This window comes from Coenobita brevimanus, chromosome 105 (assembly GCF_032717465.1).
Source record: "Coenobita brevimanus isolate Jiangsu-jjx chromosome 105, ASM3271746v2, whole genome shotgun sequence".
Taxonomy (NCBI): Eukaryota; Metazoa; Arthropoda; class Malacostraca; order Decapoda; family Coenobitidae; genus Coenobita; species Coenobita brevimanus.
The window spans coordinates 1,519,361-1,538,393 of record NC_137058.1 but is presented as its reverse complement, the minus strand read 5'-3'; the positions used below and the strand labels follow the sequence as shown (position 1 = coordinate 1,538,393).

The 19,033-nt window shown below is 42.4% G+C and overlaps 1 protein-coding gene across 1 annotated transcript in view; it reads left to right on the top strand.

Annotated features, from left to right (window-relative positions):
- The window catches only part of LOC145416324 (uncharacterized), a 45,260-nt gene extending 31,560 nt beyond the window's left edge, over positions 1-13,700 (top strand). The window contains exons 10-15 of the mRNA XM_080285322.1: positions 838-870; positions 3,249-3,449; positions 5,917-6,119; positions 7,964-8,146; positions 9,022-9,328; positions 13,447-13,700. Coding sequence (XP_080141448.1) covers positions 838-870; positions 3,249-3,449; positions 5,917-6,119; positions 7,964-8,146; positions 9,022-9,328; positions 13,447-13,614 — 1,095 coding nt within the window. The 3' untranslated portion in view covers positions 13,615-13,700. The remainder of the gene's footprint in view (positions 1-837; positions 871-3,248; positions 3,450-5,916; positions 6,120-7,963; positions 8,147-9,021; positions 9,329-13,446) is intronic.
- The last annotated feature ends 5,333 nt before the right edge of the window (positions 13,701-19,033 follow it).

Here is a 19,033-nt window from a genome sequence, read left to right as displayed (position 1 = left end):
GTATTTTATATTGTTCTTGTTTCACCAGACAGTTTTATTCAGCTACAGAGAGAATTTATGAAATGGAGGAGTTAAATACAGCCTTCAGTAACCCTTTCAGTACAAGAGATTTCCCATGAGCTGAATTTAATAGTCTGCAGGTAGCAAGAATAAACTAAAATAAAACATCAGAGTGAAGGAATTAATGCAGCCCTGCAATACAGACACCTTACCTTAGCTAAGTTTAATCATCTGGTATATTCTTTTTGTTTTATCTTGGACTAAAATTACCATCTCTCTGACTTGAATGCTGCATTGTAGCAGGAGATTAATACTAAAATATAATAATTGTCACAGAGCAGTGCTCTGCAACTGCACTAGCCAACATATGCAAAAGGATGAAACTCTGGACCAGGTTAAGGTGAAAGAACTGTAGCAGCAAGAGTAAAGTAAGAAAGACATCACTCAGATTTAAGTGGTAGACCCTTTCAGTCAGATGATGTATTTTATATTTTAATCTTACTACCTACAGATGATTTAATTCTGCTTATGAGAGACTTCTTGTAATAGAGGAGGTTAATGAGGCTATATCTAAGGCTGCATCCACACCAGATGCATGCTGGTGCGGGCGAGAGTTTTGCATCACTATAACCCCATATGGTTGGTCTCACTGGACACGGGCGGGTGCGGGCAAGAACTTCCCTCCTGGAACCACAAGCATTTGATGTGGATGTAGCCTAACCTCTCCAGAGTCTCTCCTGAATCAAATAAAATTAATTTGTGGTTGTAAGGATAAGCTAAAAATGTGTCCTCTGATTTATGTAGTTAATTGTATCGCTTTCCTTTTATGCACCAAAGGAGATGGAAGGAGATCATTTTGCCATAGATCTGGTGAGAAGTTTTTTCATAAGGCATCTGAAGATTGGTGTGTCTGTCTATCTATCTATCTGTTGATATCATCTTTTTTTATTATCTAAGGTCTTGGCTTCTAATTTAGGGTGAGAGTGACAACCCAGCTTGTGCTGAGTGGCATTGTGGGAGTGGTATACCCTCATCCATACCTTGGATATAAACCCCTATGTGCCACATCTGGTTAGATCTGCAGGACCCACTACATCTCTGGGTGTCTTGACATAAGCAATTAACCCCTTCAGTCCTGTGACTTATTTACAGCATTATTGTCTTCCTTTCACTGGACAATTTTAGTCACCACAGGACAGACCTTTCAGACTAGTACAGCAGTAGTAGTAGTAGTACTTGAAGTCCCAGTCTCAAGGTATGTGAGCCCAGTGGACTGCAGGCTGAAACTGCCCTTGACCCACAGTCCACCATCCTCCTCCTGGAGAACAGAGAAGGGGTAGAAGGGGATTTATATAACCAGGCAGCTGCACTGTCCAGTCATATCAGTGCCATCACATGAAGACCTCTTCCAGCATCACCTTTTGAACTGAAGGGGTTAAATATCAGTAGTCCTTATTTAAAGTTGCTTCACTTATTGGCTTCAGTATTTAGTGCTGATGAATTAGCACCATTTCTTCTCATAAAGTCACAATCATTGTAAAGCTGTTATAAAGTCATAAATGATTTTTTTTTGTGCCTATAACCCATCAGACATAAACCAGAAGCATGTTTCACTTAAAGTTGCTCAAGTTTCATTGTGTAGTTGTTTCAGTTATAAATGATATCTCAGAATTCTTTTAACTCATCAGTCACAAACCAGAAGCATGTTTCACTTGGAGTTTTTTCACCCCAACCACCCCTTGGATATAAACCAAGGGGTGGTTGGGGTTTATTGCTCACTTAATGCCACTCAGGGATGAGTGAGGCTGGTCACTCTCATCTTAAATGCCAGGACCAACTTTCCTAGCCCCGGGCTCCTACGCTTCTCATGGGGCAACGTAGGATTAGATGATGATGATGATGATGATTAAATGCAAATTTTTATGATACAGGCAGTGCTGCATATTATATATATACAGTAGCCATAGAAAAATTGCATGTTAAAGTTCCATGAGCACCTAAGCTGATTTGCCAGGTTACCAGATTTGTAGTACCATTTCTGTGGAAAATTTAATATTTTGGAATGGACATATAATGAGGAGCTCTGTAATATTGCTATGTTTTTAGTACAACATAAATTTTCAAATCCAAAATGTTTGAGGTGAAAGACCTCATGGGAATGGAGAATTTTTGAATGTGGAACCATAATGATACCTAAGAGCAAATTGGATAATAAATAGCATACAATCAATTAACAGTAAGTATAGTAAAGTATTTAGTAGTATATTATCAGTTTCTACACTTGTCCACCAAAAATTAATTTTGTCTTCAGAGATGCAGTGATTGTGTGAAGACAACTGGTGAACACTCTTTGGTGCATGAAAAGCTTATTCAGGAAAGTGGGCATTGTTAGTAGTGTGATTTTTGGATTTGAGAGTTTGTACTGAATTGGCTTGCTATTTTACCCTTTCACTGCAGTATATTTTTCCTTTTAATTAGGCCACCTCTGGGCAGTTTTACTCAGTGTATGAAGGGCATTTAGAAGTGAAGGGGGTTGGTGAAGGATAAATCTAACCCTCCAGTTTGATAAATCTTCCCAAAGCTGAATGAAACTGTCCAGTTATTGCATGAATACCAGAATATTAAATGAACATTCTCTGATTGAAGTGATTAGCCCCTGTAATCTGAGTGCTTTTTTTTCTTGTTTCATAGTTTTACTCTCTCGTGATGATTATATTCAGATTTGGAGATAATTATTAAATTGTAAGGCTAAGATACAGCCTTCATTAAGAGCTTCATTATGAGAGGTCATTCCTAAGTGAGTGATATTGTCTTATGGCAGCAAGAATGAAATATAAAAAAAACATTCTCTGATTGGAATGGCTAAACTTCAGTCTGGTGCTTTTACTACAGTATTTTAATTTTTTTTTCTTCCTGCAGTTTTATTCAGATCTGAGGGGATGTCTTGTGAAGAACAAATGAAGATTCTGTTTATCCTACATTACATTTAGTAGAGCTGGTAGCAGACAGTTTCATTTTACGTGGGAAAGCACCCTGGCAGTGAAGGAATTAATGAAGGCTTTATCAAGTTTCTCCTTTTTCAAATGTCGTTTTAGAGGTAGCAGAGGTAACATTAAATACATGTCATTGGGCTAAAGGAAGTACTGGCAAGAAGAGAAATACTGTAAAAGTGCATTATCAGATAGAAAGGGTCAGTGCTGTACTCACCTCTTTCTGTATTAACACTTGAAATCTATCTCCTTGAACAGAAGGCACTAAGTAGCAAACTGGTGAACCTTACATCTCAAGACTTAGACCTGGAATCCAGACTGGGGCAGCTCAGTGAAAATACAGAATTCTCAGTGGAGGGAATAGAAGGTGATTGGTTTGATGACGACTTTTGGACCTCCACTGATAACAAGAAGAAGCAGCAGCAATTGAAGGCTGAGGAAGAGAGGATTGCTGCAGAGGTAAGGGTTATTGTAGAGTAGCAACATTTTCCACTTTATTCTTGCCAATTTCTACTTTATCCATCTATCTATCTTTGTCTGCCTGGTCTGTCTGTCACTAAACACCTTAATCCTCCAGGGGGTGACCGCAAACATATCACCTCTGTGTCACCCTGTCCACTGCCATCAGGTTGTCCCCCCTCCAGCACACACCACCTTGATTCTTATACTGTGCTCTTCCATCCCCATCCCTCCACATAATTCTTGGTCTGTATCTCCCCCTCTCCCCCTCCACTTCACTCTTATACCCTCTTATAGCTGACTTTTTGTTCTTTATTTTCTCCACTCATGCTGCTTACAGATAACTTTTTTCAGTTTAAGAGAGTTTTTTCGAACTGTAGGAATTAGATATAGCCTTCATTGCCTCTTAGTATAAGAAATTTTTTGTGTAACATATCGTTGAGAGGTAGCGTGAATAAAATTACAAAAATACAGGATTTTAAGGAAAGTTTTGGTATGAGGTCAGTCCCAAAAAGAGAACAAGCTTTTTGGCAGAAAATTTTATTCCTTTACTTACAACTTAATCTGACTTGTCTCCCTCAAAATACTCTCCTCCACTGTTCTTACAACATTCCCAATGTTTTTTCAAGTTCTGGAATGTGTCCTGGAACACGTTTTCAGGGATGGTGCGCTGTTCTTGTAGCAAATTTTCTTCCATCTCCCATGTCATCTGAAATTGGCAGCCCTTCATGGTGCATAGCAACTTGGGGGGGGGGGGTCAGGGAGCCCACAGAGGCCAGATCCGGAGAGTAGGGTGGCTGGGGGACAATGGTCGTTTCACGCTTCACTAAAAAGTCACGGATAAGGAGCGACATGTGAGCAGGTGCACTGTCGTGGTTCAGCATCCAGGTTTTGTTTGTCGATGCCTCAGGCCTCCTCCTTCACTCTGCCTCCCTCAGACGCTTCAGGATGTCCAAGTAAAACTCATCATCTGACCACATGAAACAAACTCACGATGAACAAAGCCTTTCTATTAAAAAAGACGATCAATATCACCTTCACACTTGAGCAACTCTGATGTGCTTTTTTGGTCATGATGATGATGTTCCAACCCATGGTGATGACTGCCTTTTTGTTTTGACATCATAGCTGTACATCCATGTTTCATCACCTGTTATGACATTTTTTAGAAAGTTTTCATCATCATTCGAACAGTCAAACAACACCTGACTTACTGTGACATGGTTCTCATTTTGCTTATCTGTCAGCAGATGTGGCCACAAGATGCATTTTTAGGTTTTTGGTTAAAATTGTGTGGCATGAACATTGACAAGTGCACTTCTTCAGAAACTTCATAGACAGTCAGGCGTTGATTGTCACAGATCACAGCACACGCTTCCTCAATGTGATCGTCGTCTTTTGATGTGGAAGACTGTCCAGAGTTAGGATCATCTTTGGTGGATATTCTTCCCATTTTGAACCATTGGAACCACTTGTGACAATGCATACAGCTTAAGCAATCCTCCTCATAAGCCTGTTGCAGCATTTGAAAAGTCTATGTAAAAGTTTTTCCCAATTTGTAAAAATATCACGCATTACACTTCAAGATCATTCATTGTTCAGCTTGCAAGAAATTGCCAAGTTCACTAAATACTTGCTTATTTAAGCACGTGTACCTTGATGACTTAATGACCTTGCATGATTTGACTGTGTTAGATTAAAGCTCAGAGTCGCCATTACCCAGTGCTCCCATCATGACCACGCCACACTGGCTTGTTGGGAAGCCATTTAAAAAGTTTGGTTTCTTTTTGGACAGATCTCACACAGTCAGGGACAAAAGTTGGCTTACTGTTCACTGCATCTGCTTTACACTTACTGTAGGTCATGTCTGTTGCTTCTTTAATAACATCATATGGAGGAATCATCTAGGGGCAGAGAAACATACCAAGCCATTCTCGTTGCAGGGATACTAACAAGCAGAGGAAAGTGATGAGTGCAGTAGAAGTGACATATTAGCCGTACTTTTGTCCCAACTGTACCTATGCATGTCTTTACTATATGTATTATATTGTATATCCCATCATTTTATAAAAGTATGCATTACTTTAAAGTGTTTGGCTTATCCAGTCTATTGCAACATCAAATCCAAAAGGTATTGCTTGGCGTTGTTTCCCGTGTGGCTTCAGTGACCTCATGTATGGATATAAGTATAGCAGTTTTAGTGGTGATGGCATATGTTTTCAGCAGTTAGTCTACTGGCTAAATTTGTTCAGTTAGAGTAATAGCCTTGCCTATGTTTGCTTCCCAAGAGGTGGCTGGAGGTTTCCCTGTCATTCAGTGCCGCCAAGGGATGTTGGTTGGTCACCTGCCCTTAAATGTACAGGTCATGTTCCCCTGACTTTGGGCCCCTACACCTCTGAGGGGGTAATTTGTGAATGGCTGTTATTGTGTTATGTATTTATTGCACAGTCATTGGTTTGTCTTTCAGATTGCAAGGCTAGAAGAGTTACAGCACTTACAGGAACAGTTCCCAGGTCTTGTATTCCGTGAGGTGCCCAAACACCCTCCTCCTCCATACTCCTCCTCTGTCTCTACCAGTTCCTCACCTACCAAGACCAGCCCTCCTGCATACAGCCCTCCAGCTGGTGGCCTCACTCCATCTGACGACAGCAGTCCAAGGCATTCATTAAGGTACTCAATTTATGTATCTTTACTAGTCCATATGCAGTCCACTGCTTGATCAGATCTTCCCATCAGAAAGAAAGTGATAGACAGAATTATTCCTTCCTTATGTTGTCCAAGTACAAATGGGGGAGGCCTTTGAGCTTGAGGCAGATTTTGCACCAACTATCCTGGATTATTTTATGTCAACTTGAGACTTTGGTATGTAGTGAGAACAGAAAGTTAAGAATTAGAACAATGAAATAAGATTATCAGGAAATGTTAGTTGAGTGCAAGGAGTGTTGAGGATAAAAAATTATTAATGTTATTCATGAAAGATAGAGTATAAAGAAGTCCTTTGGTAACGGGTCTGAAGAGAGTGTGCTTAGTGTAGTAGGAAGGTTGGTGATAAATGTACTGTGTATGTGAGTGAGTGTAAAGTGGGAGGCAGTGAGGTAGGCCAAGAAGATGGATGACTGTCAAGGTAACTGAATAAGAAAATGAAATATAAAGTTGATGAGACAAGCAAATTGACAGGCAATCAGGTTGGTTGGATGGATGAATTATGTATGGAGAAATACACGACAGGTTTGGCATCCCTTTTTAACCTGGTAGTCAGTGAACAGACTATCTGGCAGGTGCATGTGAAGTGCACATACCATATATATACTGTATATATATATATATATATATATATATGAAAAAAAAATGTGCAGATGGTTAGACCTCTGACCTCTGAGGTGGATCTAGGAATCTGGAAGTGTGAATGATTGTGTGGCACTGAACATGATTTTGATACTTCTCCCATTTTCATACTTTCTTTTTTCTTGTTTGTAGATTGTACCTCACCTTGTTGTTATATGGGCTGATGATGATATCCCCCCCTCCCCAGCAAATGCCTTATGTATGTAAGAGGTGGCCATGAATGGATCTCCTCTGTGTCACTGTCCTTTCATCTGGCTACCCTCTCTCCAACCCAACCCTAATCCTATAATTACTGATGTCACAAACTTTTTTCCCTCTACCCCATCGCCTTTCTTCACCATACCTACTTCTGTGCTATCATCTCTCTCTCTCTCTCTCTCTCTCTCTCTCTCTCTCTCTCTCTCTCCGTCTCTCTCTCTGATGATATTCTGAGAGGGAAGGCAATCATGTCACTCCCATAGTCTTTTATGAAAGCTTTTTATATAGATACCAGTATCTGTAATGGACATCTAAGATTTTTTGTACAAGTTAGGGCTGTATTATTAAAGTTGGGAGTGCCAGGCTGTTGATGAACCCCAGTTTTGTGATGGTAATATTAGAAGCACCTGATTATGATAGAACATGTCAGAACTTTTCATGTTGCTGATGACACTCATACATGGGATGTAGGCTGATCATATTATTAAGGTGTTTTATTTTTGACCTTCAAAAATTTGAGGGGTACCGACACCTTTACACACCCGGTTTTATTGGTAAGGTTATCTGGGAGGAGTGTGTTGAGTTATGTGGAGAGACAGACAGACAAATGAGGAAGTGAAAGTGTTGTGATTTTGATATAGATGTGCTAGAGAGCATTAGGAATAATACTTTGGGATGGTTTGGCCTTGTGTAGAGGATGGAAAATGAGAGTCTGACTAAAAGGGCATTTGTGAGTGAAGCGGAGGGTCGAGGGGAACGAGGATGAGTTGCAGGGATGGGGTTGAGAGGTACATTAGAGAGGGAAGGTGTAAGATGGTGAGAGGGCAGCCAAATTGTAGAGGACAAGGTTACTTAGAGATGATTCATTGTGGCCACCCCTTACAGAATTAAGCATCTGGTGATAGTAGTTGGAGCTAATTTCCATAGTTTGTTCTTGTTCTTATGCAATATGTACTATATTTTCTCTGTAGCCCACACCCCCTAAGCAAGGCTGATCAGAGGAGGCTTGAAGCAAACGTAATACAAGTGGTGCCTGTCAGTCAGAGCGAAATTATGGCCATTATGAATGGGGCCTTGGCAAGCCTGTATGAAACATGGAAGGAGAATATTGACCCAAGTCAGATACAGCCTCCACCTGCATTCTCTCCTGAAAGGTAACTTCATCTTGTAATATTTAAACAGGTTATGTTGTTCTTGTTTGTCCATCCATCCATCCATCCATTCATCCATCAGGCATCCTTCACATCAGACTTGATTCAAGTTAGATTCAGGTTTCTACTACATCCTGTTCTGCAACTTCATCTTGTCTCCTTTATTCAGATTATGTGTTGTGCTTGACCATCCATCCATCTGTCCGTGATGTCTTTTATTGCTCTTAAAGTACAGTGAAGGACAGAAGACAGCCAAGGAATATTAGCCAGCAGAGGAAAGTGAGAAGCAGAAGAGGTGATATTTTAGACAAACTTTTGTCCCCAGCTATACGTAATGTTTTACTGTCTTCCCTTTCCTTGATCACTGTTTGCACCTGAACTTCATTGTCGGATGATATACCGGTATTTTTTTTTTTTTTCCCAATTGATACAGGAGACGTTGCTTTGGATTTGGCCATTAATCCATCCACCCATCACAGTATAGTTTCCATGCTCTGATTTTCCCAAGTGTCATTCATGTTCAGTCTTATTTGCCTCAGTGATTGCAAATATCTTATATTTCAAAAACTTTCAGTATTGTCAGTATTGCTGGTATGATAAGAGTACAGGAATTTTTGTAGGGCTTTGTGTGTAGTTTGGTTTCATTTTACATCAGGTTTGCTGCAGATTTACTTTATTTTGATGCTCTCGGAATCAAGGTTATGTTTGACATATACATTTGGTGCTTTGCTTTGTACTCCTCATTGTTGAATGTGTTGAACTGTTATGATTAATCTAGGATTGTGATATCTATAGCACTGTAGAAAAAAAAAAGTTATAAAGGCAAAGTACAGATTACTGTTTCCAGTCTTTTACAAAGCTTGCTTATGTGTTTACAGACAAAGTGATGAAAATGAAGATGATGATGAAGTCAGCGTGAGGGCATTCCGTTACCTGCTGTTCAGCTTAGCTCGTGAACTTGTTATTAAGCCATACAAGCTTCAGAATGCTCCTGCATTGCCTCCTTGGGTGAAGCAGGCCTTTCCTCACTCCCGGATATTGAGTAGAGTTTACACTAAGTCTCGGGACAGTCTCTTTTCACATGTACAAGAGCAAGTGGAAGTGTTATTTGGGTGGAGGCAGGCACGAGAGAAGGAATCGCTCATGGTTCGATGGGCACAGAAACATCGGGATCTTGTGGATCAGGCAAGTGATTTATTTGTCTTGTACTCATATTGTACAGTATCTTATCATTGATTTACAGAAATAGTCTTTTAAAATGATGAAAATCTTTGCCAAGTTAAGATAAATGAACTGTGATCACATATATGGAGTGCTTGCTATATGTCACTACACTGACATTCTTTAATGCTGTTAAGTTCAAAGTAAGTTATGGAATAAATGCTTACTGTATTAAAATTCCATCGCTACCTGTGAAGCTGATTTGCCAGTTTCTCCCAGTTTACAGTACTATTGAAAGGAAAAAGTTGTGATATTATGAAGCACACATACTGACATGAGAATTTACTGTATTGCTAATAGTGTATAGACAAAATGATGGAACATAAGTGTCCTTCCTGTTGCCTAGTGTTTCATAACTATATTTATCCTACTGTTATTGCATCTTTGTTTATCCAGGGATATTTAACCAACGTACAAGTAAACTGAGTCAAGTCCAAGATGAGACTAACATTTTTTTACAGATTTTACATATCTTCGATTTCTTTTTTCCCAGCAGTTTTTAGCAGCATCCTGTTCGGTCTGTCTTTCCTTCATTCTTTCCTCTCTTCATTCTACGGGTGTCTCTACACTGAGTGACAAGCCAAATGGTTTCCTGTACGCCAGGAAACCATTTACTACGCTGGGTGGTAACCATATAACCAAATTATGGCCCCTGGTGGATTAGTGGATATTTAAGCGCTCCAGTCAGATTGAGCCTGTGTAAGTTTATATCCAAGGGATGGTTGGGGTTTATTGCTCACGTAATACATCTCGGGGATGACTGGCCACTTTATCCTAAAAGTCAGGACCAACTTGCCAAGCCCTGGGCTCCTATGCTGCTCAAGGGGCAACACTGGATTAGGTGATAAATGAATAAACAAATGAATTTTAGCAACTGTTGGGAAGTACAGTAATCACTCGACTATCTGGATGCCTCGTATCTGGACATGCTCTGCATCGAGACGTTAGGCCTTGGCTGTATTATTTCCATTTCTGGATTTCTTTTGTCTTTATCTGAACATAAAATTTCTGACATCACGAGTTGGGCAGCCTACAAATTTTTAAAAATCAGTTGGGCATCTGGCTGGCCTTTCTGGCCACACATGGGCAGTAGACTGCAGCCCACCAGATGAGCAAAAGTGTCCATCTGCCGCCTCACCAAATGGTCAGAGTCCCCTGGCCACCCGGATGACTTGAATGCACGGCCATCCACCTCCCCACTGAATGGTCAAAGTAACCTGGGCAGCTGGATTACTAAGATGCTCCCTGAAGCCATGTTGTAGTTAAACATTTTCCTGACCGAGTGAAAATGACCCTTGCTGTCATAGGCCAGTTTGGCACATTATAACTGTGTGCTTATAGCCAAGTGTGGGTAGAGACATGGCAGCACACTGTTCATGTGGCAGTACCGAACCTTAGTTCCTGCCTCTGTCTCTCTCGATTGTGGATGTGCTTGGCTGAGTTGTAACCATAGGAGCTTGCATTGTTGCATTTGTGGTGGTTCCCTACCTTCTTCAGGCCTTGATTTTCCTCTGCAGCATTCTCGTGTGGGTGATGATGGTCCCATCACATCCGAGAAACGAAAGAGGAAGGTTTTGGCTCTGGAGAGGAAGCGTAAGATATTGAGCAAGGTTTACTTGGGCTGGACCACCTCACGCATTCTGTGAGAATATGATGTGGCCATTCAACCTTGTTTGATGTCAAGAAATCATGGGCCAAGCTGACTCAGTATGGACATGACTACGGCGATGCCACGTGGAAGGGTGATGTCTCAGCTCCTCCACGCTGCCACTGACCAGTCGACTTTGGTTTAGTTCCGCCAGCAACGGGGTGCTGTGTGCTTGTATGTGGGACTGTGTTGGAGGTTGCAGCTGAGTAGTTTGCACACCTACACAACATGCATGACTTCAGGGTATCTCAAGGTTGACTCTTGCAGTTCACACTTTCGACATGGACTTAATGGGCGTAAGACACAAGACGAGGCTTTGGATGCGGCAGCAGAGGAGGTTGAGCTGTTTCGCCAGAAAGTGCAGCACCTGATCGAGGACGAGGGCCTTGCTTTTGGTCAGGTGTACAGTGCTGATGAAAACTGGCCTCCTGTACCACTCCTTGCCCACCAATGCCCTGGCAGAAAAGAGGGAGAAGACTGTGCTTGGTTGGAAGTTGTCCAAACAGCGTGTTTAATTTTTTTGCTGCGTCAATGCTAATGGGATGCACCGCCTCAAGCCTACTATTGTTGGACACGCAAAACAGCCATGTTGTCTGTGTGGGGTAATGAATAGCCTGCCTGTTGTGCGGTATCATTATGTGAAGGCCTGGTTTACCTATAAGATCTTCAGAGATTGGTTCCACAGGCACTTTGTCAAGGAGGTTGTCCATTATCAAATGGAGGAACTTGGTATCCCTTGTGACCAGGTGAAGGCACTTCTGATCCTCGACAATGCCTCTACGCATCCGTCCGAGAAGGAATTGGTTGCTGATGACTGTTGTATCAGGTGCATATTTATGCCACCTAATACAACTGCTCTCATTCGACCAATGGACCAAGATGTTATCATGGCAGCGAATAGACTGTACCGTTGGAGGTTCCTCAGCGAGGTGATGGTGTTGCTAGAGGACAGGGAAGGGGTCGACAGATGTGGGGAGTGGACCTTGGAAAATCTTCAGCATTATTTCAAGTCTGTGGTGTTCAGCTAGACGAATACATGGCAGGAAGTCTCCATCAAAGCCCTTGAAATTGGTTGGTCTCATCTCCTTCAGGGATACGAGGCCTCGCTTGACTGGAGGATTTGACGTGGACGATTTCCACCTTCACCTACGTACGGCAGACGAGGATGTGGACGTCGACGACATGAGGGAGTGGTTCGACAACGACAGCTGCGATTCTAGTTGTCAGACATCGTTTGATGAGATTGCTGCTGCTGTCTCTGTGGGGCTGACAGAGGACAGCAGTAAGGACAAGGACCCTGACTCTGAGCACTCCGCCACTCTATCACCCCCTCGTCTTAGTGAGCTGCATGCTGACATAGTACAGGTGCTCGAATATGCCAAGCACCTGCACTGCGACAAGGAGTTGGTGCCACTGAAGCTATCGAAGGATCTGCAGGCAGTCAGGAACGCTGTCATCCTCCGTCAGAATTGCTGCACCTATTGCTAGACCAAGATAGACTCCTTCTTCAAGCCTGCCACCTCCATGCATGGAAGCCCGTTCTCCCCACCACCACCACCACCACCTCATCCCCAGTCTTCACTCTCGGATCCACAGTGAAGCACATCGACAGCCGTTGAGTCACAGTTAGATGAGCTTGCGGCTGTCTTCAGTGTCTCCTGAGGTGGGAAGGCCTCCATCACCTTGCTGCACGTCCCCACTCATCGCCCAGCTCCAGTGGTTGGAGGAGGAGGTGTGTGACATTCGTTAAGTGATGTTGTTAGCCACTAGACCACATGAGCTTACTGTACACCAGCTGGAGGCTAGCCGGGTACGACTCCTGTCCGCTGTTCAGTGGGTAGTAAGTACAGTACTGTGGATTTTGTGGATGTTTATCATTGGTGTATTGTTTTCTTAGTGTCTAGCATTATACTGTATTTGCACATGTGTTTTGATGTCTAAATAGCTGAAAGACTGAAGAACAATGCCACAATTAGGAGGGGCACTGTACAAATAGATTGGGTGTAGGTAGGGTAAAGGTAGGTAGGATATTGCTTCGTATCCGGATTTCATCCATATCCGAATTTCATCCATATCTGGACGTACCAGTGAATCTGTTGTGTTGGATAATCGAGGGATTACTGTAATTATGGTACATGATTTTCAAACTCGATTTAGTTTCCAGTCTTCTGAAAATTTCAGCCTCAGTATGGGGATTCCTTAAGGGGATTCCGGTCTTTTGAAAATTTCAGCCTCAGTAAGGGGGGAAGCATGGAAATATTTGATTTGATTTGATTTTTAACCTGATGTAGGATTGGATGATGGCTGGATGATATTGTATTTTCTAGGCACAAGTAAAGGAAAGGCCTTGCAGTGAAGAAGTGAGTTGGGCATTGAAATTAATATGATTTTTTATAATTGGAATTAATTTTAACCATTATTTTGTATTCTGTAGGTACTAGTGAAGGAACTGCAGAGCGAGGAAGTGAGTTGGACCCACTACGATGAAGATGAATCTGCTGTCAAGACACAAGTTGCCACTGAAATCTTTTCTGGTCTCATATCAGACACTGTCACCGAAGTCACAAACATTTTAGCAAAGAAAAGGACATATATAACTTGATGACATATATCCACTAGTTGACAAACAGGTATTTCATGGATAAAACTGAAAACCACCTTTAACCCTGTGTGATAAGGTGATTAAAAGCACCTGGAGGCTGGAGATGGAAGGTACCATATAGTACCAAAAATTACATTACCAAATGGATGGGGTTAGCATAATACTGTACTTATCAGGACAAAATAAATGTTGTTTAGATAGTCGTAGCTATATGTCTGTCCATCTCTAGCCAGATGCCATAATCCCGTAAGGGGTGGCCATTTGACTTTGCGTTAGTCGTTTTATGGGGAGGGGCAGTAACCCTCTGCTAACCCACTTGTAGACACGTAGGGAACATGCACGTGTTGGACATATGGTTACCACCCACAGTTGTAAATTGTTTCCTGGTTTACAGGAAACCGTTTGGCATGTCACTCAATGTAAAGCCACATGAAATAGAAAGAAGAAGAATAAAAAATGACAGTAAAGATGGAAGAAATAGGAAAAGAAGAGGGCAGACATAGAAAAAGAATGATAAAGGTGAAGGAAGCAGTAGGCAGCATTACATGAAGTGAGTGCGTGATGGTCACCACCACCTACCATGTTCAGCACTGTTGTAATCATTTTTTTCCTAATGGTCAAGCCACGGTAACTCAAGACTGGGGGGTAACTTGGTCCGAGTTATGCAATTGTCCGACCTACATGAGTTTGTACTGTAAATCCGCATAAATCATCACATTTTCATGCATAGAAGTATTAAGGCTACACCAGAATATAATATATTAAAACTGTCATGTCTCTTAACATTATATTTATGACAGTTGTGCAAAGGAAAATGTTTTACATGATGTTACATACTATAAGATGAGCGATGATATGATGAATATTCCCATGGCTAGTGGTGTCCCCAGAGCTAGAATTAGTCTGAAGATGAAGAGCTGTTGTTCAGCTCTGTTTCCTTACCAGCTCTGGAGGTTAAAGGTTGCAGTGAGAGCAGATGGGCATGAGCAGAGGTTGTGGAGGGAGAGATGGCAGGCACAGCTGGTTGACAGAAGAAAGAGTCTATTTTCAGCTGCTTTCCCATGCTGTATTGCTTCATGATAACCACCTCCCAAAACGCTCTTAGGTGATGATAAAAAGCCTGAACCTGATGGTCATTAAAGGCATACCCTGGATTAACAATGCAATTAAGTAAAAACCCATGGCTAGGTGGGGCATCGTGTCTCAGGGTAGATTTAACATGTAACGTATAGAGATGCATTTTTGAGCCTGGGTTTCCCTTGTAACCAAGTCATGAACCCACCCAGATGAGTCCAAAAAATAGTGTAAAGCCAGTCTGAATAGCCTGACAGTTGTAGAAGACACTAACCTAAGTCTGAAACCAGTGCCTGTCTTGCTTGTATTCAGTCAAGGTCACCGGAGAATGCGATCTCCAACTCGTATTCAAACTTGGTAAACAAAAAGCAGCAGCATTGTATATGATCCCACCATCAGACGGTCCCAGGACAATTAAATAAACATCTGTTAAGTATAATAATAATGTAAGAATGGCACAGAATCGTCCAAGGTGCAAATTGTTGTGACGGAGAATCATTGATGTTTTGACGGGGAATTTTCTTGGCGGGGAATGTGATCGATAATGAGATTAGGATAACCTTTTCAACGGCCCCACGTCATGTGGTTTAAGTAACTGTTCTGGTTGCTGAGCTCCTTTATATTCTTCTCTCTTATCTTCCAACATTTATTTAGAAATTCCTTTGTATATTTGAAGTGTTTTCCCTTGAACAGCCTGAATGTAAACACATGATTTATCGATCAGTGATGCAATCAAGATAGCCTTTTCAAAGGCCCCACTTTATGTTGTTTTAGCTACTGTTCTGGTTGCTGAGCTCCTTTATTTTCTTCTCTCTTATTTTCCAACGTTAATTTAGAAATTCCTTTGTATTTTCAAAGTGTTTTTCCTTGAACAGCCTGAATGTAAACACACGGTTTATTGATGTCAGAGTTTTCATTAGTGCATGAAGTATTTACTGTCAGAAGTTTTCATAATTGTTAATATTTATTTAAGATTATTATTATGCAACGTTGGGTCTGGTTAGTACTTGGATGGGTGACCTCCTGGGAACACCAGATGCTGTTGGCATAACGTTCTCCCTACGTGTCAAGTGGGGTTGGTGGAGGATTAGTGCCCCTCCCTGTAAAACATTTAACTCTAAGCCCTTGGCCACCCCATTCGGGATACATGGCGTCTGGCAATGAATGAATGAATGAAAATTATGTATTCCATGATAGGTTAGATGACAGTTCAGTGGTCAAACACGAAATATTCTTTGTTGAGTGGCCTAGTTGACCGCACTGTTTTGTACCTCATCTGAAGGGAGAGAGTCCGTACCCCAAATGAGTGTTCACTCCAGCTGTGAGTAAAACACATTAATCTAAGTCAAAACACAGTATAAATCAACTTAAACACAAAATTTAAATCTAAAATATCATCAGAATTGGTACAAAAAAATGCAAAACTAGGGGTAGGCCTACGACAGGCGGGGTAGGGTGGTATTTCTACTCCCATCACTATTCTGGGGTATCTCATGTAGGGGTATTGTAAATTGGAGTTTGCCTCTGCTATGGTCCACCCAGTGTACAATTTTGTCAATAGTTTGATGCACCTCGGACAGCTTCATTACAGGAGGAGTGGGGGGTTCATCTCCCTCCTCTTGTGTTGTTGCCGTTTCTCCCCCCATCCCAGGTGTTGTAATTTCCTCCTCTGTCTGAATTTCATATCCAAGCTCACTGTCATTTACATCCAGCCATTCATCCACATCCTGGAGAGTGCCTTGAGTTTCCCTGGCTCTGTGCAGTATGCTGTGGAAATCTTCTGCTTCAAAACCTTTTTTAAACTCTGGGTCAGTGTCCTCAAGCAGTTTTTTCCAGGCATTTATTAAAGTTGTCACCTTAACTTCCTTCCAAGCTGAAGCAAAGTTGAAGATGGCAGACCTGATGTTATATGCCCAGATGTTATCCACTGACCTCTGCCCTCGGGTGTCCTCACCCACATCGTCCTCATCCTTCACCATGACAAGGACCTCCAGGTATTTGCGCTGATAGGCCCGCTCAGCAGATACAATAATGCCTTGGTCCATAGGCTGGATAAAGCTGGTGGTGTATGGTGGGAGCAACATGGCCCAAATTTGCCCATCCCTGCTAACCAGAACATCAGCCAGAGGGTGAGCGGGGGCGAAATCCGGGATCAGCAATGCCTGGATGTCCTTTGGCTTCCTATTCAGCCCTGACTCCTAGAATTGTCTCACCTCAGGGACGAAGTAGTGGTGAAACCAGTATTGAAAAATGGCTGCGGTAAACCAAAAATCCTTTGAGTGGTAATAACGCACAGGATGTTCATGCATTATGTCTATTGAGAGAGCTCTCCCTACGTGCTAAGGGGTCTTTGTATGCAGCATGTGTTAGGAGTGTAATGCTGTATGGTAGTGAGACCTGGGCAGTGAAGGAGGAAGACATTCGCTGGCTCAGACGTACTGAAATGACAATGATTAGGTGGATGTGCAGTGCGTCCCTGCGTCCAAGGCCTGGAGGTGTTGGGTTTACAATGGAAGAGTTGAGAGGTAGGATGGAACTGGAGTGTATTGGTATTGTGATGAGGAGAGGTAGATTGAGGTGGTTTGGACATGTGGAGAGGATGGGGGATGATAATTGGGTGAGGAAGGTGAGAAGTGTTAATATTGGGGGTGGGGTTGTGAGGGGTAGACCGAGAAAGACATGGGACGAGGTCATTAAGTGTGACCTTAGGGTTAAGGGACTGAACAGGGAGGCTGCAATGGATCGTGCAGCGTGGAGAGCCGCCATTAGGTGACCAAGGCCGACACATGCAAGCATGTTGGAGCCTTTAAAAACGAAACGAAACGAATGGCCAGGGTTTGGCTGACTTGCCACACTATAGCCTTCAGTCAGTGCATTCTGTTGGCATTTGCTTTGACCAACACAGACAGTTGCTCCTTTTGCAGTTTATTTCCTCCGGTCCGTTTCTCATGCTTGTATGCCTGAGTATTTGCAGGCAGTGACCACCAAAAAAAGCTGCTTTCATCTGCATATTATTTCAGCATGGTCAAGATTTTCACTTTGCATCAGTTCCTGTAATTTAAGGCAGAATGGCTCCACAGCACCAGTATCAGTGCTTGCAGCTTCACCATTAAGTTTATGATTCACCAAGCCATGCCTCCTACGAAAATGCCACAGGCACCCGTTACTAGCCCTGAAATATTTTTTCCCCATATGTCTTGGTAATTTCTCGGCAGCAGCAGCTATTTCCAATCCATGCACATTCAGCCCAGCTGCATGCTGGCCCCTGTACTACTTAATCACAGCTTTGTCCACGTCCTGCACAGCAGACGAGCGAAGCGCTTTCTCTCTGTACTGCCAGTGTCCGATACATATCCCTCTAAACTATACTTCACAGCAAGTGCTTGGTACTTTTCCTTTTGCTTTCTAATATCTGACAGCTTGCTTTTTCACGCCATATTCGTCACAAACTTTGGCCTCGGAAACACCAGCCTCAAGCTTTTTAATCTGCTCAACTTTCTGTGCAGTGCTCCGTGACACTAATTTCTGCTTTCCAACACTTCCCTTACGACTTCCTGACTTTGAAGCACCACGAGATGACATAGTTGGATAGATAAATCCTGGCAAAATCACAAGAAAATACTGCAGCACAGGAGTACAGTAACAGGGAACAGTATGACACATGTGACTGCGTGACTGCTCACAATGTAAACATTGAGAGTTTGGCGCCGGGTAAATTCCACCGTGGAAGTGGTGAGGCAGGATTTTTTGAGTGGGGGGCACCGCAACTTTGAATTTTTCAGATGCCTGCACAGTAACTCCCTTGTCCAACCTGTACTGGGATCTGAGTTATGTGTATACAACGTACCGAGGCTTGACTGTATTTGCTGCTGTAAGTCGATGAAGCTGCTGCTGTATTTTTAAAATCCTGTCTACTGAATTACAGGAAAACATACAGGAGAATCATAATGTCCATTTCTTTTGTGATCTTGTTTGCTAAAGGAATACATGATTTAACCCCTAACCACTGGGTGTCGGTCAGAATGTCAAACAGTTGGTGGCGTGGCGGCGCCTGGTGTCGGCAGGAACCGCACTTGTTTTCCCGGCACAGTATGAAGTGGCCACCACTTTATCTCATCACCAAAAGCTCGGGGGAGACTCCCAACAACCCGCCCAACCATGCCTTAGTCGTCTCTGTGACTTTGCCAGTTGTTGGATGAGCTTTTCTTAACCTTTCTCATATGATTTTGTTCCCATCTCATGTGGACTTTAGCTTCATTCACTCCTGCCAAGCCTCTTTCTAAGGATACTGGAAAAGGACTCAGTGATAGTGCCATAGGGCATGCCATGGACACCACTGTCTAGT